This window comes from Aquarana catesbeiana, linkage group LG09 (assembly GCF_042186555.1).
Source record: "Aquarana catesbeiana isolate 2022-GZ linkage group LG09, ASM4218655v1, whole genome shotgun sequence".
Taxonomy (NCBI): domain Eukaryota; kingdom Metazoa; phylum Chordata; class Amphibia; order Anura; family Ranidae; genus Aquarana; species Aquarana catesbeiana.
Genome location: NC_133332.1, coordinates 245868676 through 245891548, shown reverse-complemented (window position 1 = coordinate 245891548; position 22873 = coordinate 245868676). Strand labels below are relative to the sequence as shown.

At 43.6% G+C, this 22873-nt stretch overlaps 1 protein-coding gene across 8 annotated transcripts in view; it reads left to right on the top strand.

Moving 5' to 3' along the window:
- The window catches only part of SH3GLB2 (SH3 domain containing GRB2 like, endophilin B2), a 175152-nt gene that overhangs the window by 69184 nt on the left and 83095 nt on the right, over window positions 1-22873 (top strand). For all 8 annotated transcript variants that reach the window (XM_073600121.1, XM_073600123.1, XM_073600128.1 and 5 more), the window contains exons 3-4: window positions 20573-20714; window positions 20997-21125. In XM_073600121.1, the coding sequence (XP_073456222.1) occupies window positions 20573-20714; window positions 20997-21125 (271 nt within the window). The remainder of the gene's footprint in view (window positions 1-20572; window positions 20715-20996; window positions 21126-22873) is intronic.

Below are 22873 nucleotides of genomic sequence, written 5' to 3'. Positions count from 1 at the left end.
GTGGATTTGTAATCTATCGTACATCACTGAGGGTTTATTACTGAGGTTGGACCTTTTTTATGGTTCACACTGGTCTTCTAATAATCAAGAGAATAGCCAGCTGTATTGCCTGTGGCATCATATTTAAGAGTTTTGTTGCTACCCAACAATAGGAAGCGACAGACAGAGTCTGGTTTCTGTGGCAGTGATGATCCTTTTTTCTTTATGTTCAAACTATTAAACCTGCTGACTTTAAGTAGTCACCTAGTCAGAGAGCCATCAGAGGGCCCCACGGTTTATAACACTTGTGTTTAAATGATTTTATCTGCTAAGATTGGAGTGATACAGAAATCTCTATATATGTGGAGTTACCTAGGATCCATTCATACAATTTGGACTCTTAAAGGGTATCTAAAGCACAAAAATATTCTCCAGCGGAAACACTCGTGGACATCGCTAGACATAATTGGGGCGCAGGTAAGTATTAGGGGGGCTAAGGGGAGCTGCTACACACAGAAAGCTTTTTATCTTAATGCATAGAATGCATTAAAGGAGTTGTAAATTCAGGAGTTTTATTATTTTTTTTTATCTTATTGCATTCTGTATCAGCCGCCCCAGCACCCCCTAATACTTAGCTGAGCCCCATCTCTGTCCAGTGATGTGCATGAGTCCCTCGGCCGTCAGGGACTCTCCCTACTGATTGGCTGAGACACAGCAGTGTCGCTATTGGCTCCCGCTGCTGTCAAAGTCAGCCAATCAGGGTAGAGAGGGGGCGGGGCCAAACAGCAGCTCCGTGTCTGAATGCGGGCACTCAACAGGAGGGAGGGGCCAGGAGCAGCGAAGAGAAACCCGAGAAGAGGAGCATCGGGGCTGCTCTGATCAAAACCACTGTACAGAGGAGGTAAGTATGACATGTTTGTTATTTTTTATTTTAAAAAATTTGACTTTACAATGACTTTAAGATAAAAAGAATAATCTTTTGACTGGGAGCGAGACCAGAAGTCGACCTGTACGGACGTGTGAGGGGAGAGCTCCTACCATCCAGCTGAGCTGAGCTTACTGCTCTTACCCCCTCCACCTTGCCTTCCTTGCTCTCCGCAAAATCCCCCAGAGCTTCCCAGCTTGTCAGCCCCCAGCCCGCACACAGTATGGCGGTGCTCTCTGCCTCCATAGCTGCCTGACAGATGGGCTAGGGCCGTTGGTCCAGCACGAGTTGTAGTGGCCATCTTGCTCCACCCGGACCTGGTGCCTGCACTCGCCCCTGCCACTGGAGCTGCCCAGACTGTCATACTGAAAGTATGTTTTTGTGAAATTCTTACTATGGGGTACCAAATTTATGGTAGCTAACATTTACCTACCGAATATCAATCAAGTGCCATCAGCATTGCAGTATTTGAGGATCCTGTCCGGATTCATGGAGGGTAAGCTCATCTTAGGTGGGGATTTCAACACCCCTCTGGAACCACTTTTAGACTCCTCCACCTAAAGGGCTTTGAAACGTACATCCAATGATCTGCATCTTTTAGACGTTTGGAGGGTGTTGAACCTCACGTCCCGTAACTATACCCACTTCTCCCATGTACATCAGACGTATAGTCGCATAGACTACCTAATGAGTGACCACAACTGTTTGGATTGGTCTCTTGAATGCGACTCAATGGTCTGGTCTGACCACTCTCCTATACACCTGGCATTTTCATTCCCTCCACTCTGATCAGGGAGTGGACATGGCACTTGAACGATTCATTGCTTTTGAATTTGGAATGTGTGACAAGGGTTTCGGACACAATATCTAACTATTTTGTTGACCGCGGTTCAGATACGACATTGTTGCCCATTCAGTGGGAGGCAGTAAAAGCAGTTTTACGTGGAACCTTTTTTCAGTTGGGTACACGTTTGAAAAAGGAACGTTCGGCCGCCATAATGGCTGCAATTCAAACACTTAGAAACTGAGCACAAACGTTTCCCAACAGTGTCGACGCTGGCTAACGTTTCCAAGGCCCGATCGCATCTCAGAGAACTGTAAGATACCTTTGTACGCACATATGCGGATAAGCTCGCTTTCCACCAGTATAAATTTCGAGACAAATGTGGTAGGTTATTGGCTTGCTCCCTCCATCCATTTTGTGCCCCATATTCGGGGGGCGCAGGGAGAATTGATCTCCTCACCTTCTAAGATGGCTGAGGAATTCGGGGACTTTTATGAATCCATGTACAATATCTCTGAGTCTCAATTGTCAGGTTCCCCTTCTACCTTGGTGGAAGACCATTTATCCTATGTTTTGGAAACTGTGCTCCCTACTTTGGATGGTGACACCATTACAGATCTGGAAACTCCTATCGTGGTGGATGAAGTTGCCAAAGCCATTGCGGAAATACCAAGTAGAAAGAGCCCAGGCCCTGACGGCTTAACTCCAAGTTTTATAAACTTTTTGCTCCCCTTCTCACGCCCTTCCTCACTAAGATGTTCAACTCTTTGTCAGAGGGCTCCCTCCACGAACACTTGAGGCTTATATATCCCTCATCCCAAAGCCAGACAAGGACCCTATGCACAAACTATAGGCAGATATCTTTGACTGGTGTTGACTTGAAAGTCTTCGCTAAAAACCTGGCCAATGGGTTACAACCATTGTTACCCGGGTTAATCCACTTAGATCAGGTCGGCTTTGTGAGTGGCCATGAAGCTAGGGACAATACCGTCAAGACCCTCCTTCTAACTAACTATGCACGGACCAATGATATTCCATTATGCCTCTTAACAGTCAATGCAGAGAAGACATTCGACCGAGTAGACTGGCAGTTCCTTTGGTTATCCCTGCAACAAATAGGTTTGGGAACTAATATGATAGCGAGGATAATGTCCCTTTTTACTCCTCTCCATCTGCTAGGTTTAGACTGAATGGTTCTCTGTCTCCAGCCTTTTCTATCTCTAACGGGACACAACAGGGGGGTCCCTTTTCCCCCCCTCTATGTTCTTAATATGGAACATTTTGGCTATCGCTTTACGTAACCATTCCTCTATCCAAGGTATAACAGTCGGGCCCACCCATACTAAACTCTGCCTCTTCGCAGACGATCTGTTCCTGTTCGGGACGCACCCACACACATCCTTGCCCTCAGTATTGCAGGAGTTCCAGAGATTTGGAGCAGTTAGTAACTTCAAAGTGAATTACAATAAATCGTAAATCCTTAAGATATCCCTGCCTAAGTCGGACCTACAAAGACTCTTGACCACTTTCTCTTTTCAAAACCAGTTCCACTTCCATCAGGTATCTCGGAATTCAAGTACCGGCTGACGCATCCCAGCTCTTTTCTCAGAACTTTACTCCCTTACTCCTTAGAACCCAAACCGATTTATCTACATATGCGTCCAAACTGCTCTCATGGCTGGGTAGAGTGAATGCCCTGAAAATGGATGTTCTCCCTCGGTTCCTGTATTTGTTCCAAATCATTCCTATACACATAGCTAATTTTCTACTTTCGGAAACTAGGCCGGCTGTTCCCCAAATTCATTTGGAAGGCTGCTTGTCCCAGAATACGATATGAAACATTAATATCTTCCAAAGGTTCGGGGGGGGGGGGGGCGGACGCCTCCTTATACCTTAAAGCAGCGGTGCTCATTTGCATATTAGATTGGTTTCACTGCTCTTCGACTAAGCTTTGGGTTCACTTGGAAAGCCATATGAACCCAATTTAACTCTCCTCTTTCCCATGGACCTTGCCCGCAATCTGGGGGGGCTCAGGCCCCCTCAATGACCTTACCTGTCAAACAATTCAGATCTGAGATCGCATGCTGTCCAGAAGGGGCCTATCGAATCACATGGGGCCTATGACTCCCTTCTTTGGGACCCTGGCCTTCCCGCCGGCTGTGTACGTAACAGGATTCGGACCATGGGGAAAAGAAGATCATAGGAGACTTGCCTAGGTCCTTCAAGCAGACCCCACTTTAAGGACAGATACCCCTCTCTGTTCGCTTTCCTGACACCCCATGCAGTGGCTTCAGAGACAGCAGACTGCTTCTTGCATCCGGACATTCCCAGCCATTCCAGACATCCTAGCTGAACCAACAGGATTTGAGGAACTCTCATACAGGCAGAACCTCCAACACATTTGGTATCTCAACTTTACTCCCTCTTGCTCAGTATTTCTTCTCCTGACCTTCCACCATTTACGGAGGCCTGGGAGGCAGAACTACGTCACTCTATCTCCCCTATTGATTGGCAAAAATGTTTTATCCTAACGCACAAGTTATCCCTAGCCACTAAGACCCAGGAAAAAAGATTTAAATTGGTAACGAGATGGTACAGATGCCCTTCTACTGTACACCATTTCAACTCGGCAGTACCAGATACCTGTTGGCGGTGTCTTAGCTCCTGGGGTACCATGTTCCACATCTGGTGGACATGCCCTCCTTTTACAGGGATTTTGGCAACAGATCTTCAAACTATACTGTAAACTGATGGTGACTTCCATTCAGCCTTCACCTGAGGTGGCTCTTATCTATACTCCCTGGCAAATTCAAATCCATTAAAAAATGTATTGCAACACTTTCTTGCAGCGGCCAGAGTAGTGATTCCCCGTCACTGGAGATCGACAATCATGCCTTCCCTGGGGGATTGGGCTACTGAAGTGGACCGCATAAGGGACCTTGACCGTCTGTTGGTGGAGAAATATGATAAAGACGAACAGTTTTCTCTCACTTGGACTTCATGGTCCATTCCTCTGAGTTTATCTCCTGGGCTGAGAGTGGTCTAGATGACGTTGCCTTAGGACTATGATGGAGTTCCTCTTGTCCCCATCTTTCTGCCCCCTCTTTTCTGCCCCTATTCCCTATTCCTTTTTTCTCTATGTCTAAATACACTCTTAGGAATCCATTGAGCAAATGTACCATGACTTCGACTTATCCATTGTTACTGATTTAGTGGGTGACCCCTACGACGTATTATTTTTTTATAAAGACAGGTTTTTCATATAACCTTTCCTGATGCATTACATATGGGACAACTATGATCCCCTTTTCTGAAATGATGGTGAATGTTACTTTAACCTGTAATGTTTTCAGGGGTTGCTAATACAGATTGTCTCCTAACGTGCCACATAAACAGGTTTTCATTCCATTTTTATGTAACCTGAATATGCATTTGTTCCGATGTACATGATACTTATTGTTGTTGTACCTTACCAATGTTTGTAATGTTTATATATTCTTCTATCTCTCTTGTTCTCTATATGAATAAAATATGATTTGAATTAAAAAATCTTTTGACTTTACAACCCCTTTAACTCTAAATAGCAAACCGGTTCTGTCGTCCTGATCAAGGTGAGGACCACCACCCTGATCTGTTCTGTCAAGGAGGCCATAGTGTCTTTGAAACATCTTTTCAAGCTATGTGGCCTGAATAAAGATTTGAGGTCTTGAAAAGCGAAATCAAACTTTTGGACTATATTTCATGTTACACCAAAAAAAGAGAGTAGATCGGGGCTGCCGGCAGGGATGGCGCTGGATCAAGGGTGGAGTCGGATAAGCGTTTAGGGATGGGGGGAGGCACAAACGGTGAATATGTTTTTTTTTTACCTTAATGCAGGGGTCTTCTAAACAAAAGACCAGTTTACTGTCCTTCATCCTTGGGGGGGGGGGGGGGGGGGGGGGGGCAGACTGTGGACATTGGGAGTAGAAATTATCCTGGAATCAGCAGGAGTAAAACAGTGCATCTTTAGCATTAGGGGGAGGAATTGTGCACCATCATTGGTGTCAATTGGAGAAATAGTGCCCTGTTGGAAATTGCAAAATTTTAAAGTTGTCTCTGAAACAGGAAGTGTGGGAAAATCTTCCAAAGGGCTCACCACCTGTCACCATCTTCTGGTGACAGGTGTCTAAGAGGGGGTTTTCCCTCACCTTTAAAAAAAATACTGTTTTGTCTGAGGGACAGAAAGTGAAAAAAATTCCCCACAATGGGGAACAAATAAATAACAACAACCCAGACAGCTGAAAAAAACACTACCTGGCTGGGATTTTAACCTGCCCATACTCAATATTTGTCCAAACAAATATTGGATATACAGTAGATAGATATTTTTATTTATTTATTTTATCAGTTTTGACTGCACTGTACTTCTAAGACAGATCAGCTTATGGAATCGTACCAAATGTCTGACTCGCACAGCATTCGGTAGACCAAACAAGCATTCAATTCCCTCTGAATTCAACCCATGTTCTATGCATCATACAGTATATTTTCTAATTATTATTTTCTAGCAAGCAGATCTCCTGTTTTGTGATTGTGCTGCCCACAGCATGTTGTTGACTTAGGTTACCAAGTTTTTTCACTGATATTCCAGTTATGTGACTCAAATCTGTTTAATCTCCCCATACCGGTATGCCTGTTGCCAGGTTAAAGAAGGGATAGGAAGACTGCGGAGAAACCAGCAATTGTTGGGATGTGTAGGCGGATAAGCTCCCATTGGCAGGGAATTTTACACGGGGTGGTGTGTTAATAATTCTGCTCAATCCGATACAACTGATGCATGCAGATTCATTTTAGCGTCTTTATGGGGCTTTTAAATACTTTAGTGGCAACCGCATATTAAGCTACCAAGCGGGATCAGTGGAGTGTTTTAAATTACATTTACTTATGGCTTTGTTCCTTCAGTCTTCCTTTTTAACGTCCCTCTGCAATTACATTCCAAACCTTACTTGCCTGCTCCTGCATCGTCCCTCTACTATGTATCTGCCTCATAAAATCTATAAGGAAAAGCTCTGACACCCAGGGGCTTGCAGACAAAGACTGCAGAGCCTGGAGGAGATGGTTCAGAGTTTCAAGAGACAAATCGGGGAAAAAAAAGGGCGCACAGGTCGATTTCTAGGTGGTAGTGTCCTGTAAACAGACGTGCAGTCTGGTTTCAATTGAAAATGAAAGAGAACCAGAATGCAGCTAAATGAGTTAGCTTTGTGTTGTCCCTGAGGTGGCTACGTTTGTGGCAGTGAAGTCCTGGGACCAACATGACGCAGGGTGTTTTGAAATTTAGTCTCAATTGCACACACAAGAGCTGTGATTTTATTTATTTATTTATTTATTCACCTCTATAGAGCATACCACGGCAGTAGTTATGACAGGCCTGCAGGAGATTAAATTATTGTAACTTTGTCTTTATGTAAAGGACGCCACCTTGGTCCCGCATTTGACCAGTGCCATAGTACTAAGCTGTGGTACTGCACAAACTAATGTGGCAAGACACATGGTAATACATGGGCAACACACTGGCAAAATGTGGAAATTATTGGCAATTGGGACAGTACATTGGCAACATGTTGGCAGTTGTGACAGGAGATGAGTAACAAACTGGCAATACATGGACAATTGTTACAACAGCTGGGCAGCAAATGGTAAATCAGTACAGTACACAGGCAATTGTTACAGTAAGTAGGCAACAAATGGGCAATCCTCTCAGTATGAGGTCTACAAATGGGGAAATCATTACTGTAAGTGGGCAACAAATGAGCAGTCATTACATTGTGTGGGCAACAAATGGACAGTTGTTACATTATGCGGTCAACAAACAAACCTAGTACATGGACCACAAATGGGCAATCTGTATGGTATGATGGGAAATCGTTGCAGTACACGGGCAATGGGCAGTATAATGTAGGGTAAACAAAGGGAGCCCAATTATTAATACAATGCCAGATTCCACCCTGTAACCCGTGCTCGGTATCATTTACATTTCACTGGTAAATGTGAATAGGACATTGGAGGTGATTTCTCTTGCTCTCTGTCAAGCGACCAAGTCAGGACAGGATATGATTGAATATCCCCCAACAGAGACACAGTCAGTAATAGAAATCCGAGATTCTAACCTTTCCCCACACTATCCAAATCTCAATGTTTTCAACTGCATTTTTGATGGATAAAAATCAGGTTATGAAGAGTGAAGCTATTGCTTAGTTGGATGCACAGTGATAACTGAGGACAGAGATAATTGTTGCCAAAATGGATAGAAAATCTGCCTTTGTATGACTATTATTTCAAAAAAGAGGAAGCCTCATGTAAGACATTGTGACTAATAAGGGAAATAATGTATGTCCTTTTCACCAGCTTCCTTCCCGCACCGCAGCCACTGAGGCTGTGAAGTTCACAGGTGCCTTCCCCAGAATGACCACTAGAAACCTTAGTACATATAAATAATAGATGCCAGGTCTGTCCCACAGGATGCTTGTGAGCAGGGCCCAGCATGTGCGCTCTAAAGATATAGGCTTGCATTATTTATCTGGGAAGCAGCAGGAAAGCAGGTCAGAAGTATGACAGTGTGAGACAACATGGAAACAATTATTTGACTTTTTTGGGCAGATGGGATGTTACTGCGCAGTAACTTGTCATCATGCTTGGACTTGTATTGGGTAGCTAGACCTTTGAACTAGACTTTGAACTTTGACCTAGAACTAGACCTTTGGAACCACAAGTCTAAGTTTTGCTTGTCCATGAAAAAAGCAGCAATGAATTGTCACTTTGCTGGTTCAACCGACAAGAGTGACGCTTTAGGTGCAGGTGAGCGTTCTGTCTGCTCCCTTGGTGATTCAATTCTGCCATTGGTATGATGCCACCAATAACAGGGTTACTAGTGGGCCTAGTGCAGAGGACAGAGCCACGCTGTGCAGTAATCCATAGCAAGTGATGCTCATATTAACCTGACTGCACTAATAAACTAAAATCTGTTCGCTTTGGTTACTTCACTTACTCTGGTCTTCTTAAAGTCACCTTGTTGCTACCTGGGAAAATAATTAAAAAAAAAAAACATTCCTCCAAAAGAAGACTTTTAATACTTAAGCTGCCATAAAAGCATAGAATCCTTTGTTCAGCCTGCAGGATATTGAAAGAAATTGGGCAAACTCCCCCATTAAGCTCGGGTTCACACTGCAATGGGCTGCGGATCGCACAGGAGCGATGTGCGTCCCTGTTCCCCGTTTCAGGGACGAATGAGGGCCGATTCTATGCCTGAATTCGGCCCTGAAACTGAGCCAAAGACGCACAGCGTTTTTGTGCAGTGCGCTCCACAGCCGCCCCGGAGATATGTGAACCGGCTCCATAGGGAGCCGGTCACATTCTCCTGCTATGCGAATTAGATGTGCGAAAACGCTATCCCATTCTCCCTCTTCCCTGTCTCCAACTGACCTCCATCCCAGGCTGATGCTCCGGTCCAGCTCCAGTACTCTCTGCTCGCTAGGCAGCACCTGCTGTACCAACTCCGGGTTTCTGAACTGGCTGGCAGGGGAGGGGGCAGCCTGGGGCTGCAGGGGGGAGCCACAGCGGCTCGGTTGGGGCTGGTCAGGGAAGGAGAGCCTCCGGTGGGGCACAGAGCAGGCCTCTGCTTGGACACGGCATACACCATCCATGCCAGGAGAGGCGGCCCGCGCTCTGTCTTCGTCCTCATCCCGCACTTGAAGTGACACTGGCGGGGACTTTTTACTCCTTATCACCAGGAAGCCTTTAGGCATGACTGCAGGGCCGGTGTACAAGTTTTTGTCTACTCAGGCAAAGGTGCGTTTTGCTGAGCCCCCCCCCCCCCCCCCCCCCAATATGCAATCCACCCCACCACTATATGGCATACACTTTATTTTCTCTCCAGTGTGCAATGAGCTTGGCAAGTGAGGCACACTAAAACTTCTGTGCTCTGTGCGGTAGGCGTACCTTTGTAGGTGTACAGTGTACAGATGCCATTAGTTTGTAGGTAAGTGTACAGTGGGTTATCAAGGCAGTATACAGGGGTTAGCAGGGGTGCAGCAGGGCACTGTATAGTGGGTCAGCAGGGCAGAGAATGGGAGGTCAGCAGGGCAGTGTACAGGGGGTCAGCAGAGGACGGGGTCAGTAGGGAAGAGGACAGGGGGCCAGTAGGGCAGTGTACAGGAGTCGGCAGGGAAGAGGACAGGGTCACTGCTGGCATAGCACTTAGCTGAGCTCCTCCTCCCCACACAGCTCATAGCTGAGATTGGATTCCCTTACAGACACAGCCTCGATCTGCACAGTTTGTAGCTGGCTGTTGCAGCTGGGCTACCTTTTCAGATCTGGGAATTTCACAGTTGAGAACTGCAACATAACAGCCAACGGCATAGCTTGAAGCTTGTGGGCCCCGATGCAAAAGTTGACCTGGGGTACCCCCACTAGCACCGTCCACTTCAGTCTGAGCTGCTGGGTGAAAGCAGTGGGCTTTAATGCAAAAGAGGAAACTAAGAGTGCCCTCTGACTTCCAGGTTTACATACAAGCCAGGACAAGGTCATCTAGTGCTCAGGGGGAAGATGACAAAACCGTACCTCTCAGCATGCTCACCCCTAAACATAAATTCCCTCTGCAAGCCAAAAGCGCAAATCTTTGCTCCTCAACCCCAGCGCCCAGTTCAAATGCTCCCCCTAGCACAAATCTCGTCCATACACCCCCCCCCCCCCCAAAAAAAAAAATTCTTCTCCTGGCATGACCCCCTCCAAAATGACCCTTTCAAGCACAATCCCCCACCCTTTCCTACAATAAATCCTCTGCGTTCTCACACACACACACACACACACACACACACACACACACACACACACCCCAGCACCAAACCCCCCCCCCCCAGCACAAATTCCTTGAAAGTGCAGTGCAACAAGGTAAAAAAAAACATGTAAAAATGTTTTCCTCTTATCTATACAATGTGCCCAAATATCGCTACTTATATGTGTGTGTGAAATCAGTCTATTTCGGAAATGAAAGTGAAAGGGTTGACCGCAAAGAAATTCAACAATGTTTATTGCAATCTTCCATATAATACACATATAAACATCACAGCTCTGGACCAAGGAAATAGCAGTTAATGCTTTTCACGCAGAATGTGCTTAATCATAATTTATTATTAAACGCATTCTGCATTAAACGTATTACCTGCTCTTCCCCTGGTCCGGAGCTGCGATGTCAACCTGTTCACAATTACGGATCGGACAAGCTTCTGGTCGGTTTGTGGAGGAGCTGATAGATTGTGGGCTTACCTGGAGTGGTGTTTATGCAACTAAATCAATCTATTTGCCATATTTATATCACACTTGACGTCTCGCATATAAAGAAAAAAAATTAAAAATTCTAAAAACAATTTTATATTTACATTCTCTCGGACACTTGGATAAATAAGGTCTGCTTGCTTTAACAGGGGGGTAAACCGGAGCAAAGGCAAAGTTCTCTTTCTCACTATAGCAATGCAGAAGTCATCTTTGCAATGGCGATTAGAAAATTAAAGCAGATATTGGATTTGTGGGTATTGGTATGATTTCAGCAGTAATTATTCTTTTACAGATTTGAAACCGAAAAAACTTTTAGGTCGATGTGGCCAACCAATCCGTTGTTTGCTTTTTCCTAACTGGTGGCTGTGGGCAAGAGATGTGTACTCTCCATTTTTAATCAAGCAGTCCTTACTGGGTTAAGGTTGGGTTCACACTAGTGCGAATTTGATGCGGTTCTCCCCCGCATTACAATTCGCATGACAGGTGATTGTGTCGGATGGAGCCGGTACACACATCTCCGGGATGGCTGCGGAGTGAATTGTACAGGGGTCGAATTCAGGCAAAAATTTGAATGGGGACACATCGGACCCCCGCTGTCAGCCCCATCCATCTTAGGTGTGAACCCAGCCTTAAATAAATCTTGCTTTGTGAGAATTCTCAGATGGAAGCTGACATTCTGTGGCCTTACAGTGATGTGGAGTTGTTCACCTTTGCTGGTGAAGGATCAGACCGTAGCAGCTTCTAGTTGAGGTTTTTACCATGGTTGTATTGCTGCCCAACGTCTTCTCTCTTTTTTTTAAAGGGCTAGTCCACCCCATTTGCTTCTGAATATCACTTTTGGGTGAAATGAATAAAAGAAAATTATAAGTCACTAAAAAATAAACTGGATGTGTTCTTGCCTGGATTGACCCCTTAATAACTAGCGCATTCCATCAGTTCCCATCAGTATTTGACATCTCTTTAAATCCGCCTAGGGCTTTTATGGATCATAACATAGACCTTCAGGACTGCGTCTGTCTGCAACACGATAAAAGACTTTAAACTGTGCAATTATCTTGTACGGTAAGGCTATATATGTCTATATTCTGCATTGCATAAATAAAACAATCCGGTGCTAATTTAAAATGCTTCCATTCCCTCCCTAGCAGGATCGCAGATCTTGATGGACTGAATGGATAAATCTGCATTTTATTAACCTTCAAGCTTTTATTGATCGGGCCACTGAAATGAGTTAACTGTGATTGCCTGGCTAGTTTTTGGTCAGTTGGGCTGAATAGCCTTCAAAGAAACACATGGATTTGTAGTGGGGGTAATAATGTAGATGAAAGACCAGTTAGATTTTTACACATTACTGAAAAAAAAAAGCACATTGTAGCTCAGTGTTCGACATAATAAAAGAAACCAGTATAAACGGAATGCAGGGGTCTGCCAGGGTCTGCCATATATCCTGAAAATGCTTGTTTTTGGGTGCTGGCTTCTAAATTGTGAGTCACTGACCTAGTATGTGTACACAGAGTCTGAGGAAAGCCTGAATTCTTAATCTGGGTGCACGTTCTTGGGTCAGTGATGGAGAAATGAACAATACAGCCAGGCAAGTAGCATTTTCAAAAGGAAGCTTGAATAAGGGTAGCCTTTGTACTCCTTCCATGCATGTCTTTTCAAAATTAGACCTGCAATAGGGGGAATATGGATCATGACGTTGCTGACCACCTTCTGAAATGCTAGTTGCCTGGTTATGCTCACCCTTTGAAATATTCATGCAGGTTACAAAATTATGACTTTGATTGCTGTATAATTGGTCTGGGTCAGTGACAAAAAAGTATGAGAGCCAGGCGCCTGTCATTTTTATAAGGCCGTCAGCAATTGGCAGCCTCTGTATGGCTCGCCTAACTTTTTGAAAGAAGGCTGACATCACAGACCCCTTCCTATGAAAATTCTATTTGAATGGCATTCTTGCTGACCCAAGGGCTTTAGTGCACCAACAGATGCCAGGTTCTAGGAATTTTAAGCCAGGATGGCCTTTGTGCAAGAGTTAGAGTTAAATAATTCATACACATCCTCTACTTCAGCGATCCCCAACCTTTTTCGCACCAGGGACTGGTTTCGTGGCAGCCAATTTTTCTAACGACCGGGTTCGGGAGAAGTGAGCCCAGGGGCGGTTGGTGAAAGGATATTCACGGAGTTCGTTATCTGCCCCCCTTCACAGCACAGTTTCTCCTTTTTAAAGCAGTCCCACAGTGTCCTCAGTTACCCTTCACTTTACATTCCCCCTTTACATCAGAGTGCCCCTTAACAGTGCATTCCCGTTTACATTAATTGTAACGCGGACTGCACTGCAAAGGGGATACTGTGTGGGAAGGTGACTGCACTTTAAAAGGGGTACTGTGATATAAAGGGGACTGCACTGTAATGATTACAATGCCCCTTTACATCACACTGTCCCCTGCAGTCATGCCCCCCCCCCCCCTTTTCTTTCAAATCACAGTGCTCCCATTCACTCACTGCCTCCCCTGCACAGTCCTGCATTTTGGCAGGACAGAGGCAGGATTCAGCCAGTGTCTCCTCTCCAGGGTCTTCTGCTCCACCAACGATGTCATCCTATTAGCAGGGCAGGGGCAAGGGGAGCTGCAGAACTGGATGGAGGGTGGGAGTTGCCCAATTTATTATATTAACAGGCGGGTGATTACCTGCTTGTTTAATATGAAGACTCCTACTCTCTGTGCAGATCTCCAGCTCCTCCTGACCCCTGCTCTGCTGATAGGATGACATTGTCGGTGGGGTAGAAGAGCCAGGAGAGTAGACACAGGCATGGCCGCATAGCAGGGGGTGAGCGGCGAATCGCAGTCTGTGATAGGTCTGTTCGGACTGCATTTGCCACTTACCTCCTGCTGGGTGGCCCAGTTATCAACGCGCCAGGGATTGGTACCGTTGAGGCATGTCAAGGTTTTTAGGGCATATTGTAACCATGCATTTTTGTGGCTTTGGCGCAGCAAAGGCTTCTTTCTGGTGTAATGGAAATTTGTACGTTCTGTATATAATTGTATTGTATTTTGTATGTATTGCACACTGCCCTCACTGTGCACACAGCACTAATAATGTTTTCAGTAAATGTTTACATTCTTTCAAGTCCTGATTAGAATTAGCCCGCCTATGTAACGCCCCTTGTTACCATAAACTTACAATTGTAATATTAATGTGATACCTACGTAATCATGTGCATAAATACCTTCAATTGCATCATAATAAAGCAGAACAGTCATTTGGAAAGATGTTGAACGTATCTTTTGTGTCTGTTCCCTACTGCAGTAGTTATTAATTTGGAACCACTAATCAATATGAGGATAGGAGTTGCCTATCATCAATTTAACCGAGTCACTGGCAACTAGACCATGCAGATCATTTTTGTTCACGTATCGCCGTATTGTGCTCCTTAAAAACAATCGCACTGTCTTTTTTTCCATAGCAGCCTGTATTTCTCCTGAGGGTACCTCTTTGTATCCTGAACAATATTTGCAAAATGTTATAATGGAAACAAAATTTCTGTTCTTTTTTTCATTTAGTTAGCAAAAAATAAACCCAGTGGTGAATAAATACCACCAAAAGAAAGCTCTAGTGTGAACAAAACGATAAATCGGTTATGCTGCGTCTGTCAGTGTCCAACACAACACTATGAAGGGAAGTCCCTCCTGTAGAATTGCTCTGGAGATTGAGGTTCTCCTGTCAATCGTACGTTTGCATACACCCGCTCCATCACCCTGGCTCCCTTTACCCCTCCTTTCTTTGTCTTTTTTTTGTTTCGTTATTTTTCTCTTTGCTTTGGCACCCTCTTGGGTGACCCTTTTTTTTTTTTTTTTTTTTTTCTACAATCTAGCTTCCCTCTGTGAAATGTGAAGTGCCTGCTCGTACTATGCGAACAGAAGGTACATGGATACCACTTGTTTTTGCAAAGTGAGAAAATCATATGTGGTTCAGTGATGATGTCATATTAATCTGCTTCTGAACAACTCTGCTTTGGATCGTACTTTCATGGCTTGTATCTATGTTTAGTGGGACAGGACACCTTTTGATGCTCTTGTTATATTATATTTTGATGGATACTGTATTCTTCCATATAAATAAGGAATTTGAAAAAAGAAAGCACCCTGTATTGAAGCGGGTAAATTAAAGACGGTTTGTTTTTGTTTTTTTGCATCGGTCCATATTTTTAATATCGATGCAAAAATTTCACGATTTCTGCCAGGGTATGCAAAGTTTTCAACACAACTGCATACTAGTGAGGTGGCATTTTAAAATTCGTAGTGTGACTGATGGAAGCAGCGGAGTGCCCTCACAATCAGATTTGGAGTATGAACCTGTAGAAAGCAGCAGTTTATTAATGGCCACCTCTGATTCAGAGTATGAAGAGGTCCCTGCTAGTCAGGCATACTATGTCACCAAGCGTTATGGTGATGGCTTTCAAAATGTTGCCATTTTGTGGGTGTTTCTACTGTCCTTGCACTTCAGGACCTCCTAAAAGTGATAGGTAGTAAGGAAATTATATACAGTGCCTTGAAAAAGTATTCATATCCCTTGAAAATTTCCACATATTGTCATGTTACAACCAAAAACGTAAATGTATGTTATTGGGATTTTATTTGATAGACCAGCACAAAGTGGCACAGTTGCGAAGTGGAAGGAAAATGATAAATGGGTTTTCAAAACTTTTTACAAATAAATATGTGAAAAGTGTGGCATGCATTTGTATTGAGCCCCTGTGAATAGAGTCCACCTGTGTGTAATTTAATCTCAGTATAAGTACAGCTGTTCTGTGAAGCCCTCGGATGTTTGTTGGAGAACAAACCTTAGTGAACAAACCGCATCATGAAGGCCAAGGAACACACCAGACAGGTCAGGGAGAGAAAGTACTATAGAAGATTAAAACAACTAAAAAAATATCCCAAGCTTTAAACATCTCATGGAGCACTGTTCAATCCATCATCCGAAAATGGAAAGAGTATGGCACAACTACAAACCTACTAAGACATGGCCGTCCACCTAAACTGACAGACCAGTCAAGAAGAGCATTAATCAGAGAAGCAGCCAAGAGGCCCATGGTAACTCTGGAGGAGCTGCAGAGATCCACAGCTCAGGTAGGAGAATCTGTCCACAGGGCAACTATTAGTCGTGCACTCCACAAATCTAGCCTTTATGGAAGAGTGGCTGAAAGAAAGCCAAGAGAAGTCTTGTTTGCAGTTTGCGAGAAGCCATGTGGGGGACACCGCAAACATGTGGAAGAAGGTACACTGGTCAGGTGAGACCAAAATTGAACATAAAAGCAAAACGCTGTGTGCGGCAGAAAACAAACACTGCACATCACCCTGAACACACCATCCCCACCGTAAACCATGTTGGTGGCAGCATCATGTTGTGGGGATGCTTTTCTTCAACAGGGACAGGGAAGCTGGTCAGAGTTGATGGGAAGAGGGATGGAGCCAAATACAGGGCAATCTTAGAAGAAAACCTGTTGTGTCTGCAAAACACTTGAGATTGGGGTGGAGGTTCACCTTCCAGCAGGACAACGACCCCAAACATACAGCCAGAGCTACAATTGAATATGAAAGCATATTCATGTGTTTAGAAAGACCCAGTAAAAGTCCAGACCTAAATCCAATTGAGAATCTGTGGCAAGAGCTATTTTGCAAAGAAGAATGAGCAAAAATGTCTCTCTCTAGATGTGCAAAGCTGGTAGAGACATCCCCAAAAAGACTTGGTTCTGTAATAGCAGCGAAATTTGGTTCTACAAAGTATTGACTCAAAATTTTGAAAACCAATTTTCATTTTCCTTCCGCTTCACAGCTATGTGCCACTTTGTGTTGGTCTATCACATAAAATCCCAATAAAATATATTTACATTTTTGGTTGTAACATGACAAAATGTGGAAAATGTCAAGGGGTATGCATATTTTTTCAAGGCACTGTATGCAATTTATGCCCCTAAAAGTCTGAAAGTGCTCTTTGGATTTTGGGCCCCTCTATGTATCTAGGCAGCAGCAAAATCTCTCACATATGTGGTATGGTATCCTCATACTCAGGAGTAACAGAATGTGTTTTTTTTTTTTTTGTTTTTTTTTTTTACGTTGAACAAAGGTTTTTATTAATCAACTGGTGCATACATGTTATGTTTGCTTTTACATATAGACTTGGTAACTAATACATTGAGTGTTATACAGTCTGTAATTAGGATAATTGGTACATTGTTTTTGTCATGTGAGTATATACTATAAGTATACGTTTAGCACATAGAAACTACATATTGAAGCGTGTGTCTAATGCCGCGTACACACGGTCGGACTTTACGGCAGACTTTGCCTGGCGGACTTTTCAACGTACTTTACGACGGACATTCTGAATGAACGGACTTGCCTACACACAGTCCACCAAAGTCTGTCGAATTCGTACGTGATGACGTACGACCGGACTAAAACAAGGAAGTTCATAGCCAGTAGCCAATAGCTGCCCTAGCGTGGCTTTTTGTCCGTCGAACTAGCATACAGACGAGCAGACTTTTCGACCGGACTCTATTTCAACGGATTAATTTAAAACATGTTTCAAATCTAAGTCCGTCCAACTTTTGAGAAAACAATCCTCTGGAGCCCACACACGATCGAATTGTCTGACGAAATCCAGTCCGCCAGGCAAAGTCTGCCGTAATGTCCGCTCGTGTGTACGCGGCATAAGTATTCATTCCATGCTAATTTGGTTTCATTATACACAGGTATCAGACTCCTGGAGCCAACGGTCCCATATCTTGTTGTACTTGTCGGGGCAACCTCTGTATGCATATCTTATACGGCAGGGTATTATTCACTTCTATTTTCCATTCTACCATTTTGGGAGGCGTTTGTCTCATCCATTTTTTAACTATGATTTTTCTTGCTGCGAAGAGCGTCTCATGGAGAAATGTTTTTGTATATTTATCAATTGTGTCTGGAATTATACAGAGAAGGCATTGTTTTGGGTCTAGAGCTAGAGGTGAGCCCATTGTATCATGTAGAAATGTCGCGATTTGTTTCCACAAGCCTTGAGTCTTGGGACATGTCCAGATCAAGTGGAAGAAGGTGCCTGTCTCATTTCCACACATCAGGCATGTGGTAGATTGGGTGCGTTTGTATCTTGCCACTCTAAGGGGTGTGAGGTATGCCCTATGCAGAATGTAAAGTTGCGACAGGCGGTCCGATAGTTTGGGGGACAAAGCCTTACAAGCCTCCTCCCACTCCTCATCCTCTATTGGTCCCACTTCTCTTTCCCATCTTGGTTTGAGATCGTATGCTATTTTAGTAGAGATGGGGGTTGAGAGCATGTTATAAAATGCTGAAATCAGTTTGTGGGGGTCCGTGTTCTTAATTACTGCCATAATGACATTAGGTGTAGGGTTTGGGACAGAGTCAGGAAATTGCGATTGTGCCGCATGACGGATTTGTAGGAATCTAAAGAACATTTGGTTTAGCAGAATGTGTTTTTAGGGTGTCATTTTGAGTATGCCTATGTTGTGTGTGAGCTATAACTTGTAAAAATGAAATCTTTAATGAAAAAAAAAAACATTATTTTACTTTTCATTTTCCAAAACATTTGTCAAAATTTTGAACTTCAAAAAATTTGCATGCTGCTCACTAAATACCTTGGGGTGTCTGCTTTCCAAAAAGGGGTCATTTGGGCTATGTACTGCTCTTGCATTTTAGGACCTCCATGAAATGCAATAGGCAGTCAGAACATTAGAGTTGATGCACTAAGGCCCCATTCACACTTGTACGACTTGTCATGTGACTTTGGACCCCAAAGTCGCATGACAAGTCTCACCCCATGTTTCCCAATGAGTACCATTCATATATATGTGACTTTAAGTCGCAGCGAACTGAAAGTAGCTCCTGCACTACTTTGGTCTGACTCTCATGCAACTTGAGGGCCATAGACTTCAATGTAAGCCCTCAAAAGTCACATGAAAATCACACCTGCATGATATACTTGTGAAAAGGATGCTGGCAATTTAAAAAAACAGCATGGGGTAAGACCGAGCATGCCCTTGGTCGATGACGTCACTGAGTAATCCTGCCCCTTAGCTATTTAAGAGCTGGCAGACGGCGGGTGCTTTCTCTGGGGACCGGAGGTTTTTTTTGGATGGCATGGTTTTTTTTTCCCATTTTATTTTTTATTGCCAGCATTCTTTTGTTTACATTCAGCTGTCAGTGGCGAAACCCGCTGACAGCTGATAAGTTAATGGTTGTTAAGGATGCGGTGGCCGGCTTCCCGGCTCGCTCTATAACAACCAGCTATTCTTCAGACAGAATTAGAATTGGTCGTTAAATTTTGGACCGATTCTAAATTCAAATCGTACATAAAATTTGGAATTTGAAAATAGAGAAACCAAACAAAACTAAACAAATGTTTCTGTCCTGCACATGTCTAATGACTTTGTAGAGCACAAACAAAACGATCAAATTTGTCAATGCCGTAACAAAGTCGCACTCATCCAAAGTTGCATCAAGTTGCAGGGTACAGTTGCAGTGAAAATTTTTAAGTCACACACGTGTGAATGAAATTTTTAGTGATTGTAAAGGCATAAGGTTAACTTTTTTGTTGGTTTTGTTTTTTTAACCTTGATGCATTCTCTATATTAAGGTAAAAAAAACTTCCATGACAAGCTCCACTTCAGTCCCCCCAAATACTTACGAGTCCTATCTTGATCCCATCTCTGTCTCTTTCTCTGTCTCTGTCTCTATCTCTATCTCTCTCTCTCCAAGCCTGCATGTGAGCCTCCGTAGCAAGCTGCTTGGAGGAGGAGCCTAGAGTGCCAGTGGTAGACCCCAGAAGTGGATGTTTGGGGCCTTTCTTTGCAATACCATGCATGGCCAGGTAAGTATAACATGTTTTACTTTTAATCTAAAAAATGTATGCCTTTACAATCACTTTAAGTATATATATAATATAGTTTGTAGACTTTCACAGTTTAAATAAATTGCACCTTATTTTGGTAATTTTTACATAAAAAAAAAAAAATAGCAGAATATATTTTGGCCTAAATTTTATAAAGTAAAATTATTTATATATTGATATTTTTTCAAAATGTTCCATCTTGGTAAAAAATGAAAAACTTAGTGGTGACTACATACCACCAAAAGAAAGATCTATCTGTCTCAAAAAAATATCAGACTCATTTGGGTACAGTTTTGCATGTCCGAGTGTTTGTCAGTCAAAGTATCACAGCACTGAAAGCTGAAAAATGCCCTGGACTGTTAGAGGGTTTACATGCCGGTCCTCAAGTGGTTAAAGTAGACCTGGCATGCTGATTCAATGCCTTTAATACATTCTGAGGGAAACACCTGGACCAAGCATGCAAATCAGGAATCCCCATGTTCTAACACTCATGAGGGTTCAATGTCAGAGACCACCAATTAGCTATATTCCCTAGATATTGATCAACAATGGCTGTCCTCTGTTCCTCTCAATACAGGTTCCGCAATCTCAATGACTAGTCCATGGGGACTGGAGTTGGGGAAAACCAGTCTTGCTATCCTTTGATAATTCTTCCCTTTTTTCAGTTTACAGAGGAGAAGTTTGGTCAAGCTGAGAGGACTGAGCTAGATGCTCACTTTGAGAACCTATTGACAAGAGCTGACAGTACAAAGAACTGGACTGAGAAGATCCTGCGCCAGACAGAGGTTCTCTTACAGCCCAATCCTAGTAAGTAGACAAGCAGAAAACGTCTTCCAAAATTCTAACTGTCTGTGTCAAGGGTGCCCATCCCCTTTGGCATCCCCTTGTATGCCATAATTTAAGAGTCAGTTCTGCATTTGCAAAGTCCTCAAAGATCTCTTTCCCAGTACAATCTGCAGCATATCTGGAACCCTAGGGAATCGAAAGGCAAGATCTAGAATTCTAATTAATTTGTTTATGGTCATCTGTATTCTGATAAAATCTTGAGAATCATTTCTGTGCTAACTTGTTATATACCCTGTATTGTAGGTGCACGGGTTGAAGAGTTCTTGTATGAGAAGTTGGACAGAAAAATCCCTTCTCGAGTGACTAATGGGGAATTGCTGGGCCAGTACATGACAGAGGCTGCCAATGACTTTGGACCAAGCTCCCCTTACGGTAAGTGGTATGAAATGTAGAATGGAATGAAGCAGAGATGTTGGATGTAATCATGTAAAGCTGTTGAAGCTCATGCAAGCATTTTAGGCAGTGCTACTATGTCATAGGGAGCCTACTGGGGCCGTTAACGAATCAGTAAACAGGTCGCTGATATTTTAGTTATAGGTGCTGCTGGCTCTGGCTTCTCATATTTTATAGACTCCAGTTGGCTCTAATAATCCATCAGAAAATGGGTACACTGTAGTCATAAAGGGATGGACATGGTCAGCAACAATACTCAAGTAGGCCATGGCGTTTAAACAATGCTCAATTGGTAGTAAGGGGTAGTAAGGGGCCCAGTTGGCTCTAATAATCCATCAGAAAATGGGTACACTGTAGTCATAAAGGGATGGACATGGTCAGCAACAATACTCAAGTAGGCCATGGCGTTTAAACAATGCTCAATTGGTAGTAAGGGGCCCAAAGTGTGCCAAGAAAAAATCTCCCACACCATTACACCATCACCACCAGCCTGAACCATTGATACAAGGCAGGATGGATCTATGCTTTCATGTTGTTTACGCCAAATTCTGACCCTAACATCTGAATGTCGCAGCTGAAATCGAGACTCTTCAGACCAGGCAACGTTTTGCCAATCTTCTATTGTCCAATTTTGGTGAGCCTGTGCAAATTGTAGCCTCAATTTACTGTTCTTAGCTGACAGGAGTGGCACCTGGTGTGGTATTCTGCTGCTGTAGCCCATCTGCTTCAAGGTTTGATGTGTTGTGCGTTCAGAGATGGTATTCTGCATTCCTTGGTTGTAATAAGTGGTTATTTGGGTTACTGTTGCCTTTCTATTAACTCAAACCAGTCTGCCCATATTCCTTTGACCTCTGACATCAACAAGGCATTTTCTGCCACACGACTTCCGCTCACTGGATATTTTCTCTTTTTCAGGACCATTCTCTGTAAACCCTAGAGATAGTTGTGCGTGAAAATCCCAGTAGATCAGCAGTTTTATATATCAGTATCTCACATTTTTGTAAATATTATTTTATTATGTCTTTTAATGTGACAACACTGAAGAAATGACACATTGCTACAATGTAAAATAGTGAGTGTACAGCTTGTATAACAGTGTAAATTTGCTGTCCCCTCAAAATAACTCAACGCACAGCCATTAATATCTAAACCGCTGGCAACAAAAGTGAGTACACCCCTAAGTGAAAAGGGTCCAAATTGGGCCCAAAGTGTCAATATTTTAGGTGGCCACCATTATTTTCCAGCACTGCCTTAACCCTCTTGGGCACCTGTAGCTCCCCAGCACTCATGCAGCCCCAGACCATGACACTCCCACCACCATGCTTGACTGTAGGCAAGACACAATTGTCTTTGTACTCCTCCCCTGGTTGCCGCCACACGCGCTTGACACCATCTGAACTAAATAATTTTATCTTGGCCTCATCAGACCACAGGAGATGGTTCCAGTAATGCATGTCCTTAGTCTGTTTGTCTTAAGCAAACTGCAGGCTTTCTTGTGCATCATCTTTAGAAGAGGCTTTCTTCTGGGATGACAGCAGTGTTGCCAACCGCCAGTATTTTTTATATGTTGCATGTAAAGCATGTTGTGGGATGCAGGGAGGCCAAGGGGAGTGGCCAGAGCCTCGTGAACGGGTCTGTGGTACGGGAGAAAGGTAAGCTGGTAGCAGGATTGTCAATGCTGTTTGGACTGGAGTGGACAGAAGGATCACCTGGCATGAAGATAGACT